Raw genomic sequence first — 21,491 nt, 5'->3', positions numbered from 1 at the left:
TTCGATATTTTCAATGAATTCAACTTCATGAATTGTATCTATTAAAGCCCATGCAAATGACATAAGCCTGAGGATGGCAGATTGTGTCTGTATGTATTACTACTCCATGCTGCAGAGGCTGAAGATCTACTTTAAACACAATTTTTGGACTTGTGTCCTGTAGAACAGAACATCTTTCACTGTTGGTTAAGGATTGCTCGATCAGTTTCAATAACATCATTTCCCCTCTAATTCACATAGCTATAGTATGTTGGGAGGAGGTTTGGTGTAATCGATTGCAACAGTCCCCAACCCAGTGTATTTTTGTGGTCTTAAAAACATACCCAAAAATAAAAATCTTTACAAACTTTGGAATACCAGTATCAGGCCCCGTACACACGACCAGTTTCCTCGGCAGAATTCAGCTTCCGACCGAGTTTCTGGCTGAATTCTGCCGAGAAACCCGGCCGTGTGTACACTTTCGGCCGAGGAAGCCGACGAGGAGCTCGGCGAGGAAATAGAGAACATGTTCTCTATTTCCTCGTTGTTCTATGGGAGCTCTCGCCCCGCCGAGCTCCTCGGCGGCTTCAGTGCTGAACTGGCCGAGGAACTCGATGTGTTTGGGACGTCGAGTTCCTCGGCCGTGTGTACGAGGCCTTAGGCCTTTTTTTTTAATATATAAAAACTTATTTTGAATTTACACTATTGGAAGCACTTGGTTCTTCCTTTTCTTTTTCCTATATATATGAGTTTTTGTGGAGATCCAAAAGGTGGTAGAAGCCACGTCGAGTTTGGGACGTCGAGTTCCTCGGCCGTGTGTACGAGGCCTTAGGCCTCGTACACACGGCCGAGGAACTCGACGTGCCAAACACATCGAGTTCCTCGGCCAGTTCAGCACTGAAGCCGCCGAGGAGCTCGGCGGGGCGAGAGCTCCCATAGAACAACGAGGAAATAGAGAAACATGTTCTCTATTTCCTCGCCGAGCTCCTCGTCGGCTTCCTCGGCCGAAAGTGTACACACGGCCGGGTTTCTCGGCAGAATTCAGCCAGAAACTCGGTCGGAAGCTGAATTCTGCCGAGGAAACTGGTCGTGTGTACGGGGCCTCAGACTTACACTTTGAGCATTCTTGGTTTGCTGTGTTGACAGATAAACTCTTTATTGTAACTGAATATACATTTTTTGTTCCCCATAGTAATACACTGAATGGATGTGTTCTCTATTATTGCCATATCTGGTAGTTTGTCTAGCAGTGACAATATTACTTTAAAATTCTGATTCTTTGTTAAGTATACCTTATTGAAACTTGAAAATCACAGCCTCTTAAGTTTGTAGCAGTGTTTCTCAGTTCTGATCATCAGTGAACATCAACAAGTAATTTTTCCCAGATCTGTATTCAGAATTAACTGTGAAATCATCTGTGTGTTCCCTATAAGCTGCTACTTATTTTCATAGCTGAGGTTCTGCCAGAAAGCAAGGTGACATGATTTGTTAGCAATTGTTGAGGCCCTGTGCTTAGAACACTAGTCTGTTGCAATATATATATATAAAAAAACCAATAATCAGTATAGAAATAAAGCAATAGTTAACAAGCAAAACCAGGACAATGATACACATTTACATTTGCCACTAAATGGTCTGTAATATTTTACTGATAATAACAGGACTATTCATATCTTGACAAATACTGTACTGATATTATTATAAAAGACAGAAATGTTATTTTTTTTTACAATAATTGTTTCTTAATATATACATTCCTACTGATGGTTGAAAATCTGTAACCTATTTTTGTTTACATGAAACCTGGATATAATTATGATGGATGCAGAACACTAATCATCTGTGTGTTTTATAGGTATGGTTTCAGAACCGAAGAGCAAAATGCAGAAAACAAGAAAACCAAATGCATAAAGGTGGGTATGGTGAGTAACATGATCAAATTTTACTTTTTTTCAAGATGCACACACACAATTAGCCATCTCTTTTTAGACATTACCTCAAAAGCAGCCTTCTGCCATTTTCTGCAAGTGGTAGCAATTACCATTCCTGCACAACTGATACTTAACCAACTCTTGTTGGTTAGCTTAGAGAAGGCGGAAATCTTTGGCTTCACTATGCACAAGGGCAAGAGTCTCCTCAGTTGGTTTTGGGGCATAGACAAGCCCCACTAATTTTCCCACAGTGCAATGAGCTTGAGCAGCCTATCACTGGGCCCAAGTATTGTCTTGCAAGGCAACTGTAACTGAAAATGCTCAGAACTGTAAATAAACTTACACTAAAAACCTTAATTACTTTAGCATAGTATTAAACTAAGATTATGCCCATATATTCTAACATCCGTATCATGTGCAATAATACTTAAAAATCCTAACTAGCAAAGCACCACCAATACATGCACTTTCCCCATAAAGTTATGAAATATATATATATATGCCAGAAATGCAGTAATTTCCTAACTTCTTGTATAGGACTGTCAACATCGCCCTGCTATACTATCCTACACTGATATACAATAGTTCAGCAGAGAAGAACTTTGGCAGGGCTGACAGTGCTGCTGGGAATTTTAGTGCAGCCGTGCCAGTGCTGGCAGCCCACTACAGAAAGCTAGGAGCTCACTGCATTCCTGGCAGGATTATCAGGCATTTTTCAGTACTTTACTGCCTTGAAAAGGGGCTGAAAATGCTCATTATCTCCTCACCTGTCTCTTGATGCTAGGAGTCTGATATTGAGCATGCAAGTGCTTTGTCCTGAGCACTTTAGGGTCATTTAACACAGGAGCTGCTTGTCAGAGCTCCTGCACTATTCAGAGAACCCACAATCCTCATTATTCTAGAGAAGTTTACAGTAACAAGTAAGTAATGAAGCAACATATGTAATTAGCTGCTAAGGGTAACAATTTTCTCCAGTTGTTTAAATAAGCCATACATATTTTACCTCTTGGCCTTTGTGAAGTCAAACCCAACATGAGGAAGCCCCACAGAGCAACACGTTTAGTCCAATTATCAAGTATAAAATAGTGAAGCCACAATTTAGACATCCCCCTTTGTTATTTTGCTGACTTAACAGTTCTGGTTCAGTAGTAGTTTGCACAAAGGATGAATTGTCCTATTTATGCTTTATATTAATATCAAAGTGAACCAGAATCATATTGCTCAAGATAAGGCAGTGAGGTACCTGCTATTATAATTGATAGTTAGAAAATACTTTTTGGCGCTTTTCTTTGATCCCAGATTTTCTGGGTTGGCATGGCTTGCTGATTACTTATTCCTAAAAGATTATAACCTGTCCTTTTAGTTTAGAGAAGGGATTACATCTATTAGTCCAATACAAATGTATGCAGAACTGACCTATATTTCTATTTCAGGTGTGATTCTGGGAACAGCGAGTCATTTAGAAACATGTAGGGTTGCACCATATGTGAACATGGGAGCGTTGAGGATGCCTTTCCAACAGGTAGCACATTATTTGCATTTGCTGGGGAAAAATATATGAGTGTGAATATAAAGCCTGATACCTGGAAATGTATTTCTTAAATTTTTTTACACAACAATCATAATAATCATTACAGGTAAACAATAGATGCTACCTAAAGCTATCAGTCAAATTGTCTGGTACAAACAATAACATTAAATCTAACCTGTGATTGATATGGACATCTGGATGGCTTTTTCTTTCGGCTATTTTTGTTGGACATAGATTACATGTTTCCTAACTGCCAGGTCCTCATGTAAGGTAATTACAGCTTAACACTGTTGTAACATTGGTAACAGTCCTAGGCCAGCACAGTTGTTCATACAGAAGAATGAAAATCTGATCCATCTCTGCATTACATTGTAAATTGTTTTGAGGGATTGATCTAAAGATAATTTCATAGTTACTGATAATGCCAGATAGCAATAGCATGGTAATGTTGGATGTCCTTAGAATGCTTGCTAAATGCTTGGATTAGATTGCAAGTCAAGCACCCTTTTCATTTGCCCTCATTTATTTTGAAAATATATAAAACTAATTTAGTATTAGACTGGTTCCACTTTTTCACCATTAGGTGCCAGGGTGGTTTATTTTTAGTATTGGAGATGTCTCAGTTTTGAATCATATAATATTTAGCTTTTCTAATCTACCCTAAAATATACATCTTTTAATTCAGTACAGGCTTTAATTTGGTAGTGGATATGATTACATACATTTTATCTTCCTATGTTTTAATTAGGAAGAAATAAGACAGTGAAATGTGATTTTTTTATGACTTAAAGCGGCGTTCCACCCATAAACTGTCAAATCCAGGTATCTGCTCCCACTTCCGGGGAAAGAACGCCACACATTGTGTAATGTCCAGCCCGCCTCCCCCCGATGCCTTCTGGGAGACACTCAGGTCCCAGAAGACAGCAGGGACCATTCAGAAAGCGCAGCCTGACTTGCGCATGCACAGTTGTAAACAGGCAGTGAAGCTGAAAGGCTTCACTGCTGTTTCCCTTAGAAATGATGCCAGCACCTGCACCCGGAGCCGAAGGACAGGTTGGCTTCGGTGCCAACATCGCGGGCTCCCAGAACAGGTAAGTGTCCTTATATTAAAAGTCAGCAGCTACAGTATTTTTTTCTTTTAATTTAGAAGCACTTTTTCTCCTTTCAGCATTATATTGCAACATGCACAGGTACAAGCAATGCAAATCTGCTTGTGGAAACTTGGGTTTGGACAGAAATGATCATGGAGGCAACATTTTCATAAGTTTGGGAGCTCTAAAATACTTATTGACCCTTATGCTCTCTTATGTCAGTGTTTGACACTCACTTAGTAATGCAAAATGCCATCCAGTGCATCCATTCTGGGGATTAATGGGATGGGGAGAGGATTTTGTTTTTTTGTTTGTGTTTATTTATTTATTTGCTTTATTGTTTATCAATTTTTACATTTTCTTTTTTTTTACACTTTTTTTGGGAGCTAAGGGAAGACTTGATTTAGCCCCTCCCCAATGCTCCTTTGCAGCAAAATATCACTTACGTTAGTGATCTATTTGATCTCTTTTATTGTAGTGAATTGTTGCTGTAGGGGTAGGCAGGGCGAACTAGAGCAGTTCTGCCCTGTTCAAAGATGGCTGTGTGAGCACACAGGAAGTCCTGTTGAGACCACAGATGACTTCACAGGGCAAACAAATGAGACCTGGGGCTTAAGTAATTAATACAAAAAATAAATTAATTATACATTTTGAATAATAAGATAAAAATGGAGTTTAGCAATGTATGTAATACTGTCAGGCCTCGTACACACGACCGTTTTCCTGGACAGAATCCATCAAGAAACTTGGTGGCAGAGCTTTTTTGCTGAGGAAAACGGTCGTGTGTATGTTTTTCATCGAGAAAACTGTCGAGGAACGCGACGAGAAAAAGTTCTCTTTTTCCTCAACGGGAGTCTCAATTTCCTCGTCGTGATCCTCGTCGGGCTGGTTTTCGACGAGAAAAACATATGTGTGTATGCTAAGAAACCCACGCATGCTCAGAATAAAGTATGAGATGGGAGCGCACCTTCGGTAAAAGTAGCGTTTGTAATGGAGATAGCACATTTGTCACGCTGTAACAGTCTGAAAAGTGCAAATCATCTCTTACCAAACTTTTACTTAACACGCAGTAACATGAGATTAGCAAAAGCAGCCCCAAGGGTTGTGCCAGTGGAATCGAACTTCCCCTGCCGTTGTATGTGTTGTACGTCACCGCGTTTGAGAACGAGGAGATTTGGTCTTGACAGTGTGTACGCAAAGAAAGCTTGTCAAGTTTCTCCACAAGCCTGGCAAGAAACTCGTCGAGGAAAACTATGTTTCATTTACAACGAGTTCCTCGGTCGTGTGTACGAGGCCTCATATGATTTTAAATATTAATGTCTTACTCTCTAGAAGATAACCATAATGTTGTTTTTGATAAATCATGTTTTTATTGGGAAAGAAATTGATAAAGATAGAGCAAAAGACATTTCCATATCTAATCAGTATCTTAGTATTTGACATGAATTACAAAAGAAGGAAAATGTAAAAAAGATAGATGTAAGCAATACGTATAAATATAGTTTAGGAATATACCCCATATTTGTTAACATTTTTCTTTATATCATGCTTTGGTTTTGTACTAGAATGACCAATGTGATCTTAATCAATTTAGCAAGAAGTAGCATAGAATTTTTTATATTGTTTTATAGCAGCCCTGAAGTTATCTCTTATCATAGAACTATGGTAGCATTGGGTGTGTTGTAGTATAACATGCTTAGATGCTTAGAAAGGTAAATCAGTTAACATAGATTTTTTTTTTATTAAAAGGGACACAGACATATTTTAAACTAACCTTCATGGTGTTTCATTTAAAATTAACACTTTATGTACAATTGTAGGGTTCACATACATGTAAAATCTATACCCGTTTCCCTTTCTTTAAACATTTTAAGGAATATATCTCACTGCCATTACTATGCAGGCCTGTTAACAATACTATTCAAAAAAATAAACTGATTTGAAACTAGAGAACTCAGGGCATTCATGTTCATTATTTAAATTTCAAACAAGTCACTTGTGGTGTATTAAAAAAAGTTCCTTGCATGTAGCTGAATGTTTAGCGCAAGGACAATTCACTAATCTAATATTAACAGTTATAAAATATGTTTTGTACATTTTATTTCTAAAGGTAAACATGTAGTATAGAACATTCGTCATCATAAAGCTGTTAATAAGCTATTTTACATATTGTTCCAATGAAGCCGTTTACAGTTTATTTGAACATGAAGGAGGAAAAGCATCTGGTATAAAAATGAAACATGAGAAATAGTTAGTATTGGAATTTTTCCTTGTCTGTAAATGTATATGGGAAAACACATAAATGATTAATCAAAAACAAATGTATGCGCCTTCAACTTGTTATAGTCATTAATATACAGTAGAATATTGGTAATAAATACATTTTGTTTTGTCCAGTGGATACATTAGCACCTTTTCTATTATTTTTGCCATTTATCTACATCTGACTTGTCATTACACTTTTCAAGATATGCCATATGGGTGTTAATTTGTTCCTACAGATTGAGAACAATTTGATATTGTGTGTGTGTGTTTTTTTTGTGGCAAGACTGCAGTCCAAGTTATATTAATTTCCAGGTGTGAATTTTCAATTTTTTTTGATGATGTGGGGGAAAAGCATTTAAACCAGTCTACTTGTAAGTGCTACTGTGTGGTAACCAAGTGCTTCCTAAAAATGGCTCATATTTATTAATGAACTTTTCAGAAAAACAAAAATGGCAAATAGTGCATGTGTCTAGCTTATGAAAGCTGTTTTTGACTTTCTGTGAAACAGATAAGTACTGTCGCTCATTTTTACAATACAGTGGGGACTTTATGAGATGGTTGGCCACCTAAAGTTGTATTGACTAACTGATGTTTGTATGGAGAAAGTGGCAAACTTCGAGCATACATGTGGTTGCTGGACAGATGTCCAAAACAAACGTTTTCAGTCAAATTCATTTTTTGTTGGCCATTTCAGCTAGATTTTTATGGTACAAAATGAAGACAAACATGAGTACCTTATAACAAATTTACACTGTGCCACACAGAACCTTAGAACAAGCTGAAAATATATTTCATTTTCTCTGCTGGTGATGATAGGCAGTCTTCTAGTGGCGTGAATTTATTCATGATTTTGGTGGGCTAAAGGAAATTTTTTTGCTTCAGTTTCTCTTTTCAGTTACTGCAAATGTGTAATTTACTCTCAGTTTAGTTGAACAATTGTAACTTTAGATAATAATTTTAGTCCACCATATAAGTGCCAAATAATCTATAAAAAATAAGTAAAAGAAAATAAATTCTCCACTTCCGTTATACTCCTCTTTTAAAACATTTGTCTACTTAATATGCAATTTTGCTTCAGAAAGCTACAGGGCCAAGAGAAACTTAAAAAAGGAAGGTTATACCAATATTAGTTAATACAGTCATCAGAAATGTTTTACTTAGCTCAGAGGAACCTCCTACTCAATGCAGCTCTGCAGTATCCAGTCTTTTTTGTGTGTTAATATTAATATAAATATAATGGCAGCATGTATACCATAGTAACATATTTACTTACAGCATGTGATTTTTAAACTCAAATGAAAAGGGCTGTTTTACTAAAAGAATTGAGAATCTTCAAAAATGGTGGATATTCACTTTTATTATCCTTTTTGTATGATTTGAAAAACACCCTTTTTTTTGTTTTTATTAATCAGCCTCACCATATTACAGTATCTGATTTTTAAGCTCAGATGAAAAGGGCTGTTTTACTAAAAGAATTAAGAATCTTTAAACAATTGTGGATATTCAATTCTATTATCCTTTTTGTATGATTTGAAAAACACACTTTTTTTTTGTTTTTATTAATCAGCCTCACCATATTAAGCAGCTCTAGTAGCTTGTTTGTGTGATGTATTGCACAAATTCACATGGCTTGTAGATTTTGAGCAGAATGATCCAACTCTATTACCTACTTTTTTTTCTTGATTGAGTAAGAGTTCACTTGTAGATAGCTTTAGTTAGCTTCCAGGGGGGTAATATATGACATATTTTGTGTTATGTGCAAGTGTGTACAGAGAATGTCATGTGGTATACTAATGAGGTTTGAGTTTATTATAATTTTTACGCTTTAGTTTGAGTTTACTATAATTATAGCATGGAAGAGAATATACATAAAACACGTTGCTCCCTGATCGTATAAATAGCAAAGTTTTAGGTTTTTATGATTATAGATTATTATGTCAATGTTGTATAATATCATATCAATGAAATGTATTTTATTACTAGAACGGAAGTTGGGGCCAACTACATATAAAGGATCATTTACCCCTCCGTACACTGCACTGCAAGACATGCATTTTTTTGATGTGTTGAGATACGTTGTGGCATTTTAAAATTAATAGGCTGCAATGCATGAAAATGTTGTGGTTGTTTTTCAGTGCACCACATTGGAGGAATTCAATAAGGCATTTGTAACACATTTCTGGAAGTGTGTATGTATTTGAAAGCCTTGCACCAAATTCAGGAAAACTCCTTTTATTTTCAACACTTTCACTGTATGATGCTTTTGTTACAACAAATTCATAAAGAAATCCCACCATATTGATTGTAAGGAAAGTGGAGGCAAATTAGATCTTTTCCATGTTGGATTAAATTGTTGATTGTGCCACACATTTAACTATTGTGTTTAATTCTGCAACAAAATGTATCTTTAAAGTGGAGGTCTGCCTAATTTTTTTTTTAAAGTCAGCAGCTGACTTTTAAAATAAGGACACTTACCTGTCCAGGGCGCCCGCAATGTCGGCACCCGAAGCTGATCTATCACTCGGCTTTCATGTGCTGCCGCCGCCATTTCCAGTAATGGAATCAGGAAGGGAAGCCTTGTGGCTTCTCTTCCTAATTCCCTACTGCAAATGCGTGAGTCGTGCAGCTCAATCCCACTGGTCCCTGCTGTCCCAGAAGACAGCAGAGGGATGAAGGAAGTGGCGTAGATACCCGCGGGTGACTCGGGCTGGTATCTATGCTTGGAAATGGGAGCAAATACCTACCTGTATTACACAGGTATCTGCTCCTCCTGAAAGGTGCCAAATGTGACACCGTAGGGGGGAGGTTTCCGAAAAGCAGAAGTTCCATTTTTGGGTTCTTTAAGTTCTATGTAACTGATAGTTGATACATTTGCATTACTCTATTAACTTCTCCAAATAGCTTTTCTGCCTGTATAACTGCACCACTTTGCAGGAGAGATGCTTGTGGCAGTTCTTCCAGAGTTGCCGCAGATTCATATATACCTTAAAGGGTCACTAAAGGAATTTTTTTTAGCTTAATAGCTTCCTTTACCTTACTGAAGTCCTGGTTTCATGTCCTCATTGTTAATTTTTGCTTTGATGTTGCTGTAATTCCTCTCTGTTCTGGACACTTCCGGGTTGTCTGTTTCCTGATCACCACAGTACTGGGAGATTTCTCACTGTGGTGACTAATCAAGGAGGTGTGATTACTGTTTGTAAAATGAAACTGGATTGGTGCTGAGGGGTTTTAGACAAAGCATCGCTGCCCTCTATTGGCTCTCTGGCTCTGTACATCAGAGAACCAGGAAACAACAGCAAAAATGAAACTAAACTGTAGGTACATTATATGCTTGGTTTTTATCTATTTTTAATCATTTTTAAAAGGAATCAGTTAACTATTATGTCTCTATACCCTGTAAACAGTCATTTCAGCAAAATGTTTTTCCTTTAGTGACCCTTTAACCACTTACCCCCCGGAACATATTGCTGCCTAAAGACCAGAGTACTTTTTGCGATTCGGGACTGCGTCGCTTTAACAGACAATTGCGCGGTCGTGCGACGTGGCTCCCAAACAAAATTGGCGTCCTTTTTTTCCCACAAATAGAGCTTTCTTTTGGTGGTATTTGATCACCTCTGCGTTTTTTATTTTTTGCGCTATAAACAAAAATAGAGCGACAATTTTGAAAAAAATGAATATTTTTTACTTTTTGCTGTAATAAATATCCCCCAAAAATATATAAAAAAACATTTTTTTTCCTCAGTTTAGGCCGATACGTATTCTTCTACATATTTTTCGTAAAAAAAATCGCAATAAGCGTTTATTGATTGGTTTGCGCAAAAGTTATAGCGTTTACAAAATAGGGGGTATTTTTATGGCATTTTTATTAATATTTTTTTTACTAGTAATGGCGGCGATCAGCGATTTTTTTTTCGGTATTGCGACATTATGGCGGACACTTCGGACATTTTTGACACATTTTTGGGACCATTGGCATTTTTATAGCGATCAGTGCTATAAAAATGCATTAGATTACTATAAAAATGCCACTGGCAGTGAAGGGGTTAACACTAGGGGGCGGGGAAGGGGTTAAGTATGCCTGGGTGTGTTCTTACTGTGGGGGGGGGGGTGGCCTCACTAGGGGAAACACTGATTTTCTGTTCATACATTGTATGAACAGAAAATCAGCATTTCCCCTGCTGACAGGAACGAGAGCTGTGTGTTTACACACACAGCTCCCGTTCCCCGCTCTGTACCGAGCGATCGCGTGTGCCCGGCGGCGATCGCGCCCGCCGGGCACACGCACGGGAGTCGGGGGCGAGCGGGGAGCGCGCGCGCGCGCCTCCGGCGGCGCGCACGCGCCCCCTAGTGGCGGCTATACGATAGGACGTATAGCTACGGGCTCTCGCCCAGGAGAGCCGACCTGCCGCCGTATAATGACGGTGGCTGGTCGGCTACTAGTTAAGGACATATATATGAATCTGAAGCAAGCTCTGCCATTTGCTGCACTACCACAAGTAGTGAACACAAAAAGTGTTCTTTTTAGTGTTGTAATTGGAATGGAAGACCATTTTTAATTCCAGGCTTAGAAGGTCATTTTTTTTAATTGGATGATTTAAGTTAATACAGCTTCTCTTAGCATAGTGTAAACAAATACAATTAGTACATCATCCCCACTTTATTGACATATGGTTAGAGGTCTAGAAAAGTCTTGTTATTGGATTGGATCCATTGGATTTTTCCATGTTAGGGATTTTCTGATCAATAGTTTAGTAGTTTATAGGGTGTAAAGTATTACACACCCCAGTCTGTTATTGATTCACAATTTCAAAAATATGTTAAAATAAGCTGATTGAAGCATATTCCACTCTTTACGATTCATACTTTATGTACTAGATGGTGTAACTGTGGGACACCAATGCTGGACGAAAAACCGAGGCCTTACTCAATAATACTGAAGACAGACCAGTAAAAGAGGATTGGTTGCTATAAACTATTGAATAAGAATATGAACACATTATTGAATACCATTGGACATGCCTAATCTCTACAGACAAGCAAACTTAAGATTGTTACTGAATTCCCCAGCTCGTATGTCCAGCTTGTTTGATGCTCAGCAGGAAGTATGTAAATATTAAGTAGACAATTTTTCATATGACAAAAACAAACATCTCATGCCTGGGCATATCTCCACTGTATGATTTACTTTTGCTTCATTTAGTTAATGCTATATTTTCCTCACAGTTTTAAACTTTAAAAAGGCTGAGTTTCCTAAGGAACCATTTTTGTGATGACTTGGCAACCTTTTGTGTAGTTCAGTCATCAACTACATTTCAGAAAGATATCTCTATTATATAATCAAGCAAGACAGGAAGGAGTGGAGGCAAGGGGATAGTGGCTGAGACTAACCCTGTAGCGTCTCCACCCAAAAAATTACTGGACTATCTCGGTACTGGTGATAACAGAATACAATATAATATAAAAGGAATTAGTTTATTATAAAAAAAACACATATACAGTTAACATTATTAAAAAGAAAAAAACAGACGCTCAGGGGTCACCCAAGAGACATCTGTGATTGTTGATTGATAGATTGGTCGGGGTCTCGACTAGTTTCGCGGTTACCCGCTTCCTCAGGAGAACCAATCTATAGAACAAATAATACAGTAAGGACATGTAAACATAATAATTCAAAATAACTACAGCGAATAATATATAAGTACAACCAGGTAGCTTACCTGATGAATGAGAAATAGTGTGCGAGCCGTGGTTGCCATGAAAGGATCTTTATGATTCACTGCTGATAAATAGAACAACTGAGCAAGTGCAGAGCAGGGAGAGACAATGTCTTACTGGATTTTAAACAGTATGGGCAGTTATTTTTTATGTTTTACATAGCTATACCTGCAAAAGGGGCCAGCCTGAAGTGATCTAGCAGGACTTAATCATCTGACTTTAACTTTTTGTCTGAGTATAGTTTGTCCCAAGCATGTTTGAATCTACTTACTGTTGACTGAATCACTACCTCTGCTGGAAGTCTATTCCCAGAACCAATTACTCCTTTGCTAAAATAATACTTTCTAAGATTAGTGTTGAACTTTCCTCCTGCTTGTTTGAGGTCACAAGGATAAATATCCTTAGCTAGGATACAGCTGTGTGACAGAAGGTCTAACCCTTTCACATTTTATTCAAAACTCGAAAAAATGTTTTGGCTTTAGGTGTGCTCTTAAATAGCCTGTAAAAATATCTTCTGGTAGGAAAGGGGAAAGATGTGCATTCTTCCAATGCCTAGATGGTCACATTTTCAAGATGCTCTGTGACATAAGTGACAAATTAAAAGTAAAGATATTGAGTCTTCTTTGGAAAATTACGTATTTTTTAAAACATTTTGGCAATCATAATTTGTATTTATAGTATGATTATGAAAATCTTTAATTTGCTAAGGGTGAACCTTTCTTGATTGCCTAGAGCATGTGTGAAAACCCTTATATTAGGATTTTTAAATATTTTTTGTTATTTCTTAGGATCACTCAGTAAAGAACCTCAAGGTGTAGAGTAAAAGTAATACCCAAAGTCATTATTTACTAAGATTTGCCAACTTTTTCTAAAATGTTAACTCCACAAAGCTGACTATATTAAAGGGGTTTTCCATTTTCTTCTGTAAAGTTCAAAAGTCTTACATCTGTTGGACGTTGAGGGATGATAGGTGTTACTTTGAATCATCTGTTCCTTGTGTGAAAATAGCAATCTCAAGGCTGCTAGAACACTCAAACCTCCCTGACCCTTTTCAGTGCAAAGCAGTTCTAGCCTGGAAAATTAAATGAAAGACTGGAGCACCATCACTTTAAAAATGTCATTGTCTACTATAAAAACAGCAGAGCCTTACTATTTTGAATAAGCAAAAGGGTTTCTAGTTAATCATGGAACATCTTTTTGAGGAATACTAAACTGTAGTTTTTAGTAAATATATATTTTTTGGGATAATTTATTTAATGATAAAATGTACCATAATGCATTCCTTTAGTAAATCACCTCTATGGTGACATACATATGAAAGCAGTTTTTTTTTACATTTTTATATTTTTTGTCAAAGACCCAGTTTGTCTTATAGACATGCAAAGTCTATTTTATTCATTTAGTCTGACCTGACCTGTAGACTTGCATTATAAGAGTGAAGCAGTAAAATACAGTCACTGTGCAGTAGAAATAAGTATGACAGAAAGTCAGTTATTTGCTCAGGTTTTACAGTGAAAGTGTTGAAACTAATGGGATGAGTTTGGGGTTCAGAAAATTATTAACTATTGAGATAATGTGTGCACTGAGGACACCTAGCGCTGTCATTTTTGTTTATGTTTTTTTTGTACTACACTATTCCAAGTGTATATTGACAGCAGCATAGAGCAGCCCTGGGTCCTCCCATTCTCACTCACAATCACTTATGATCTATTGCTATAAGCGCTCAGAGTACATGGTTGTTCTTGGTTCAAACAAATGGCCTTATTTGGCAATTGTTTATTACTAGCACTACTGCAACAAAATGAATGACCCCTGTAGACTCACGACTGCTGTATTTGACCAATGATGCCAGGATCCATATTGGCTTGTCAACATATAGAAGCTGGTAAAGATCTGTCATTTTGCTACAGGAGTAGCAAGTAGCATGACAGGTCATTATGATTGACTTTGGTCTACATTTCTTGATGATGTTATTGACATTGTATTTACATCAGGGAACATTGTTTATTTTTTATTTCTAATAAAAATTTTGATAGGTCCCCTCAGTAGAACTCAACATCCCTTTTGAGAGACAGGATGTGGGGATAGGCCCTTCTCCTCATAAACTTAAGGACATTGTGCCTTAGAGGAAAGCAAAGCCTTACCCCTTGCAAGGTAAATTCCCAATATTGAAGGCATGTGGTCTGGTATGGTTTATAATAGGGGTGTGCACTCACTGCCCCCCTTTTCTGGCCACCCAAGGTTCATGTTTGATTAAGGATGCTTTATGCAATATCAGGGGGAGGCCATGTCCTTTTTTTGGAAGTGAGAGTACACATTTTTGTAAACAGTTTGTATTGTCCCTTTAAAAAAAAAAGCTTTTAACGTTGACTTGAAAAAGGCCAGAAAAGTGAAAAACTATAGGCTTCAATAGCGTTCAGTGCTGTGTTCAGCAGATTTGTTGCTAGGTTTGTTGAACCTCCAGAGAATGGAACTTTGCCAGGATGCTCACCCTACTGGACACAATCTTTAAATCCAGGCTACTTAAATTACAACATTACACAGATCTTCTATAAGTAAAAAAATATAAATTCAAATCTAATCAGCTGGCAATACACCAGTGGTGTAAACTCAACCTCAGTTTAATAAAATAATCTTTTTCCTTACATGCTCTACCCATTGTAGCTAACCAATATACTGAATGACCTAAAACATTTTTTTCTAGTAAATCATTCTCACAAATTGAGATATAAACTCTAATTTGCTAGTAGTGAATGTGAAGAAGTTGTGCAAACTTCAGTCACCCAATCATGTGCAAGGAAAAATACCTGTTGTTGGGCATTCCACACAAATTTAACTTTATCCATATTCACTAAATTAAGTAACCATTCATTTGCAAAGTGAACGCTTTCTACCCCTTTGATAAACCAGGGTCATTGTGTGCCAGTTAAGGGCCTTATTTACTATTTTAAAACCTGTAAAAAAATCTATAGGCAGCTTTATCTATGAGTAAGGTTGGTGTGGAAGAAAATTGAAGCTATCTCATTTATTTTTTAGGAACATTTACATTTTCATAGTGTATATACTAAACTTACGGATTTCCTGTTCTGCATGTAGGATGTGGTCTCTGGGCTTTCTTAGTGCTAATTTATGTCCTTGCTTTCTAAAATTTGCACTCAGCTGCCTTCTGCTCCATGAAATTGTTTGAGTTATAAAAGCCGGATATATTAGTATGAAATCCACAACTGTACAAATGGTTCATTCATGTCTCATATATGCTTCCAATTATATTTATAAATCACTTTTCAAACTGTATACACAGCATATTCAGAGAATAAAATTTGTTTAGTATGTACAGTAAACACATTTTCACTTAGCTGTGGTACCATAGTTCTATTTATATAGTTATTAATAAAATGTTGTACAGGGCAGATTGTAGAGAAGTAAACTGGGCAATAATAATCTTACAAAAATGACAGCAAGTATAATGTGTTCAAGGTTAGTCTCGGAACTTAATTTGGATGATTTTCAATTTTTCTAGACATTATCATAAAGCTAAGGAGGGTCACAATTAACACCATACTTTCCCAACAAAGCAGTTTCATAACAATTCTACATGTTCCTAATTTAGTAGCTAATAGTATTTGCTAAATAATTATCCACAGTGTTATTTGTTCTTTAATGTGAGTGTTTTTTGATGGTAATGTTCTGTAAAACTTTGGTGTTGATTTACTCAAGCAGTAGAGTATATTTACTTTATAAGGGAATTTTCACTTATCTTAGACTACTCAGTCACATGCAGGGAAAAAAACAAAAAACAAACAAGCATGCATGTGAATGGGTGAAGTCAGCACACCTTCACCTCATTCAGCTAATTGAAATTACCATGCAAAAAAAAAAATTTTTTCAGCTGCCGTAGCTTTTATCAGTTGAAGCCAAAACGCTTATTCTTTTAACAACCTTACTATGTTTTAGCTATTTTGTATCTCTAAGTCCAAAGATACTTTAAAAGCTAGTTTTAATGCAACTATGCTTTAATTTGCACATTTATTTAATATTAATATAGTAAAATTTTGAAAGAAAAAACAAACATAAAAATGTCATATGCATTATAGGATTCCAATAAGCATTTGAATACAGTATACGCATTTAATACTATAAATGATCATTATCGAAAAGTTAAATTACGGTAGTTCAGTAACAGTGACAGAAATAATGTCAGTTGAGGTATTAACATGATCTTACTAAAATGTAAAAAATAACACTTTTTTATAAAAAAAACTAAGATATATAGATGGATTTCAAGTCAGTTTTCTCACTGGCAGAAAACAGCATACACATGGAACGGCTGCTAAAGGAGACATTTTTACCTACGTGCTGCCTTTATTTCAAATGCCCAAGAAGGTTTAGAGAAAATGTCTTTTGTTTAAATTTCCAATGACTATGATTAGGTATTTAGGCTATAAGCAGGCCTCTGCTTTATTTTAAAAACAGCCCTATAATCCTATGAAATATTTTTTTTATTTACTAGCTTCACTAATTAGTAGTTCTACAAAAAACAGTCGTTTAATAACTTCAAATGTCTATAGCCTTACATATTGACAAATTACTTATGGACCTACATCATATATATTTTTAAAGTTATGTTTCATGTTACTTTTAGTATTTCTAAAAAGTTTTACATATAACATTTCACTTTCATAAATTTTTTTTAAAACCTATAAATACAAATGGCTCTAATGAGTATTAGACTAGTATGAATTCACCAAGTTCAAACTGATAGATTTGGTTATCTCCTATGGGAGGTTTTTTGCTATATCCAAAAATGCATTCTTTGCTAATTTTCACTAGGAAATTCATAAATGGTGTGGTTAACTCCCTGTCATCACTAAAATAATGCCCTGGCTTCCTTAATTTTAATGTACAACTTCACTACTGCTTTTTGCTACTATTTCTTTAAAAATAAGAAGAAGGTCATAGTTAAGAGACAAGCTAATTTCTTTAAAATGGATATGCATTGTTTAGAGGTAATCTGTCCCTTACAAGAGAACAGTTGGACATAAAGTAATATGTTTCTTTCTGTGAGTGCTTGAAATATTACATATACAGTATAAAATGTATTCAGAATTTAGCCATATGGAATAATTTACTGAAGTGTGCAGGCTCAGAACAATGTTGAGAAGCCTAACTTTATCCGTACAAAGCTTTCTATGGAAATTCTATAGAGTTAAATAAAATGTGAAAAAAAAATCAGTGACCTGCCACTGCTGATTACTCAGCAGTGGTAGCATTAGCTTATATATAAGATATTTTTGTAATATTTACTCTTCTCTACTTTCTTGCTTTCTAATTACCCTTTTAAAGGCTTGATTTACTAAGTTCATAAGCATGATCACTAAGTCATCAGCCTGAGGCAATGCAGCATAAATTCCTTACCCTGATTTACTAAGACTCAGTGTACATGTCTATATGTGTGAAATGCATGCAACAAGACAATTTGGAAATTTAGAATAAATAAAAATACTTTTATAATGCTCTAGTAAAGTTTTAGTATTTTTATTAACTATTGGAATTTTATTTTATCTTGAGAATTAACAGCTAATTGCAAAAAAAATAAAAAATAAATACTATCTTATATTTAATTTTAATTAATCTCTGTTACCATTTTAACTTTTATAACATTCCTTAAGTACAATTTTTGCAAAAACATTTATGCTTTGCTATTTATAAATATCGCTAGAGATTTAAAGAGCATTATATTTATTTTCTATATTTTATCATTTTAATGATAAAGCATAAAATTACTGGTACATTAGATGGATCATTATGATCAATACAGAGAGAGTCTCACACTGCCCAAGGTGTGCACAAGATACACATAGATGATCTTTCAGACCACATCAAAGTCAATGAGCATGAAAACACCCAACCTAGGTATAACCAATTTCCTGGAAGTATTTGTAGAAAAATGTGGGGGATAGGTTGGAAATGTGTGCAGATGTACTTTCAAACACCCTGATTGAGTAAAATCAAAGGAGAGGGCAGCAGACACTCAAATCAATGACAAATGTTATGATTAGTTTACAGTTTGTTAGTGTACTGATCCACTCATTCAAGCAATATGTATATTTATAACTGACCATGGAGAATTAAAAAAAAAAATGTAACACAATAGCCAAAAGTGAAAATACAGATTATGCATTATGTTGGCTAACTGAAGATAATAACAATAATAATATAATATATATATATATATATATATTTATTTTTAGTTATTTTTTCTTAGTTTTTCTTAGATTTATTCACATAAGTAGATTTTTACAAAGTTATTTGATGGTCTACATGTGGTATTCCCCTTTTTTGTGCAGAATGATATTTAGAATGAAAACTGTTGGACTATGTTTTTATGAGTAATAGTTTTAATCAGTTATAGTCAGCTATAGTACATCCTAGATGTTGAGTATGTTCTGTTCATGTGCGCATTCACAGGAACATTTTTTTGCCAGTGAGGAAAGGTGAACACTGCTCTCTAAGGCCCCGTACACACGACCAGTTTCCTCGGCAGAATTCAGCTTCCGACCGAGTTTCTGGCTGAATTCTGCCGAGAAACCCGGCCGTGTGTACACTTTCGGCCGAGGAAGCCGACGAGGAGCTCGGCGAGGAAATAGAGAACATGTTCTCTATTTCCTCGTTGTTCTATGGGAGCTCTCGCCCTCAGTGCTGAACTGGCCGAGGAACTCGATGTGTTTGGCACGTCGAGTTCCTCGGCCGTGTGTACGAGGCCTAACAGTGTGAGCTGAAAATAGCAAGTCAGGCCTTAACTCTGTGTGGTGCAAACACATCAATCTGGATAATGGGCAGAACAATCAAGGTTAAAATGCTACAAGGTGGAGCATGATGTTTTTATGATTTTACCTGACATTTAGATAATAAACTACTTCCTCTAATAGATTAATATATATATATATATATATATATATATATATATATATATATATATATATATATATATATATATATATATATATATATATAGTTTATCAATTAACTAGTATTACTGGAATTATGTTTTGGATTATACTCTTTGTTAATGTTTTGTCTTAGTTTTAAAACATATAAATGTAGGCTAACTAATTACATTATAAGAGACCCAAAAGATAAATTTTGTTTTAAAAAAAATAATATTTGCAGACAGGCCTTTTATATGTGCTAGCATACATACAAATGCTTTCCTGTAAGATAAATATGCTCATATATAATGTCCCAACTGTACTGTAGTATGAATACTACATGTACAATGAGTACATATTGTTCTGTGATTTATGTAAATTCCTATATCGTATGACACATCTTTGTTACTGCTACATCAAAATACATTTGTAGAACTCTGTCCCGCTAGGTTGTTTTTAACATTGGGGATGACTTACTAAAGGAGTAATATTTGCTCTTCTGCTAGGGAACATACTTTCCATCGAGCAATCAATTGTGTGGAGATGTAAGAAAATAGGAATTTAAAAAGATATTTTCAGCAAAAACAGATTTCATGTGCAAAGTAAAAAACATCCCTTTAATAAATTAGCTGCTAAGTTTTCATGTGATTAGGAAATATTTATAACAGATTTTTTGCAACTTGTATCAGTTGCAAAAAGTTGTAAAAGTTGTATATTTAAAATAGTTACAGCAACTTTAGCAATCAGTCAATCAGTCACAAATTTTGTTTGTGCAGTATTTACAAGAAAATATTAAACAGCTTTGATAACAGTTACAGTTTTAGAAATGAAAGATCCTGCTAAGGTTATATATAGTGTTAAAATGTAACTAAATACAGAAAGACATTATTTGACACAGGTTAAAGATTCAACACACCAGACATTCTCTGTGTTTCAAATACCCAAGCACACTAGGCAACTTAGCAATTAAATCTAAATTTGTTTTAGCTTTTTCATATATTTTATTTATTTTCCTTATATTCCCACAAATGAACACAGCTAGCTCACCTCACATAAACAAATAATCCCCTAAAAATGTAGTTATTACTTTTCACAATTACATTTCTCATTTAAACAGAAAAAGACTGCTGTAGCTATAAACACTGAACATATTTATATGCTTAATATTTGTTAAAATGTGTAACTATGCAAGTTATTTCTTTAAGCACAGATAAATCTTTACTTATGAATACATTGCAACGATGCATGTCAGAAAAGGTATATCATTCAAATTTCTGTTTTCTAGACTGTGAAATATTCTATACCACATTCATACAGGAAATTATCCCATTTTGGGAATATTGGGATTTTCTAATTTAATCATGCTATAGCAACAGTTTACACTGCTATTCAAGCTTCACACATTTTTATTATAAGAAATTATTAAAAGGATCATTGCACAGTTCGTGGGATACTTCTCAGTACATTCTGCAGACATTTGCCATCAACTGGGCTTTTTTGTTTAGTCTTTGGCACATTACTTTGCTGGCATACTGATGCCTTCTTATATACTTTAGGATGCTTTAAATGTTCCAACAGAAATATAAACCACTTGTGTTTAATGAAAAGTTATGAAGTTAGAAATTTAAGAAAGCAATAAAGGAAGCAAACAAATTCACCAGCAGTATAGAAATGTGTGGGTATGTATAGTCCCATTCTTCTACATCTCAAAAGGAAAAAAATAATATTTTGCAGTTCATAATGATAGTACTGTTTAATGTAAATTTTAATTGTCATTATGCATCCCTTCACAGTAAACTAAAAAATAACTAATTGAAAGTATGTAGATATACTCGGTCTTTCATCTTTACATATATATTTATATATATGTGTGTCTTTATGTATGTATGCATGTACAGATGGAGACTTATTTTAGAAGCTCTGTTTAAATAAGAATATGACAATGTAATACGACTACTACCTCTAATTATTATTATTTTTACGACTAACGCTACAGTATGCTTTTAGACCATTACCATTATATTTTTTAATATTTTCTAATGTGTAGTAG

The 21,491-nt window shown here is 35.4% G+C and overlaps 1 protein-coding gene across 3 annotated transcripts in view; it reads left to right on the top strand.

Annotated features, from left to right (window-relative positions):
* Positions 1-21,491, top strand: part of SHOX (short stature homeobox) — a 61,985-nt gene that overhangs the window by 26,028 nt on the left and 14,466 nt on the right. For 2 of the 3 annotated variants that reach the window (XM_040336268.1, XM_040336270.1), the window contains exons 3-4: positions 1,835-1,901; positions 3,344-3,432. In XM_040336268.1, coding sequence (XP_040192202.1) covers positions 1,835-1,901; positions 3,344-3,432 — 156 coding nt within the window. The remainder of the gene's footprint in view (positions 1-1,834; positions 1,902-3,343; positions 3,433-21,491) is intronic. The other variant, XM_040336269.1, reaches the window with a different exon arrangement.

Source organism: Rana temporaria, chromosome 2, assembly GCF_905171775.1.
Source record: "Rana temporaria chromosome 2, aRanTem1.1, whole genome shotgun sequence".
Classification (NCBI taxonomy): Eukaryota; Metazoa; Chordata; class Amphibia; order Anura; family Ranidae; genus Rana; species Rana temporaria.
This window is presented reverse-complemented; position numbering and strand designations above follow the sequence as displayed.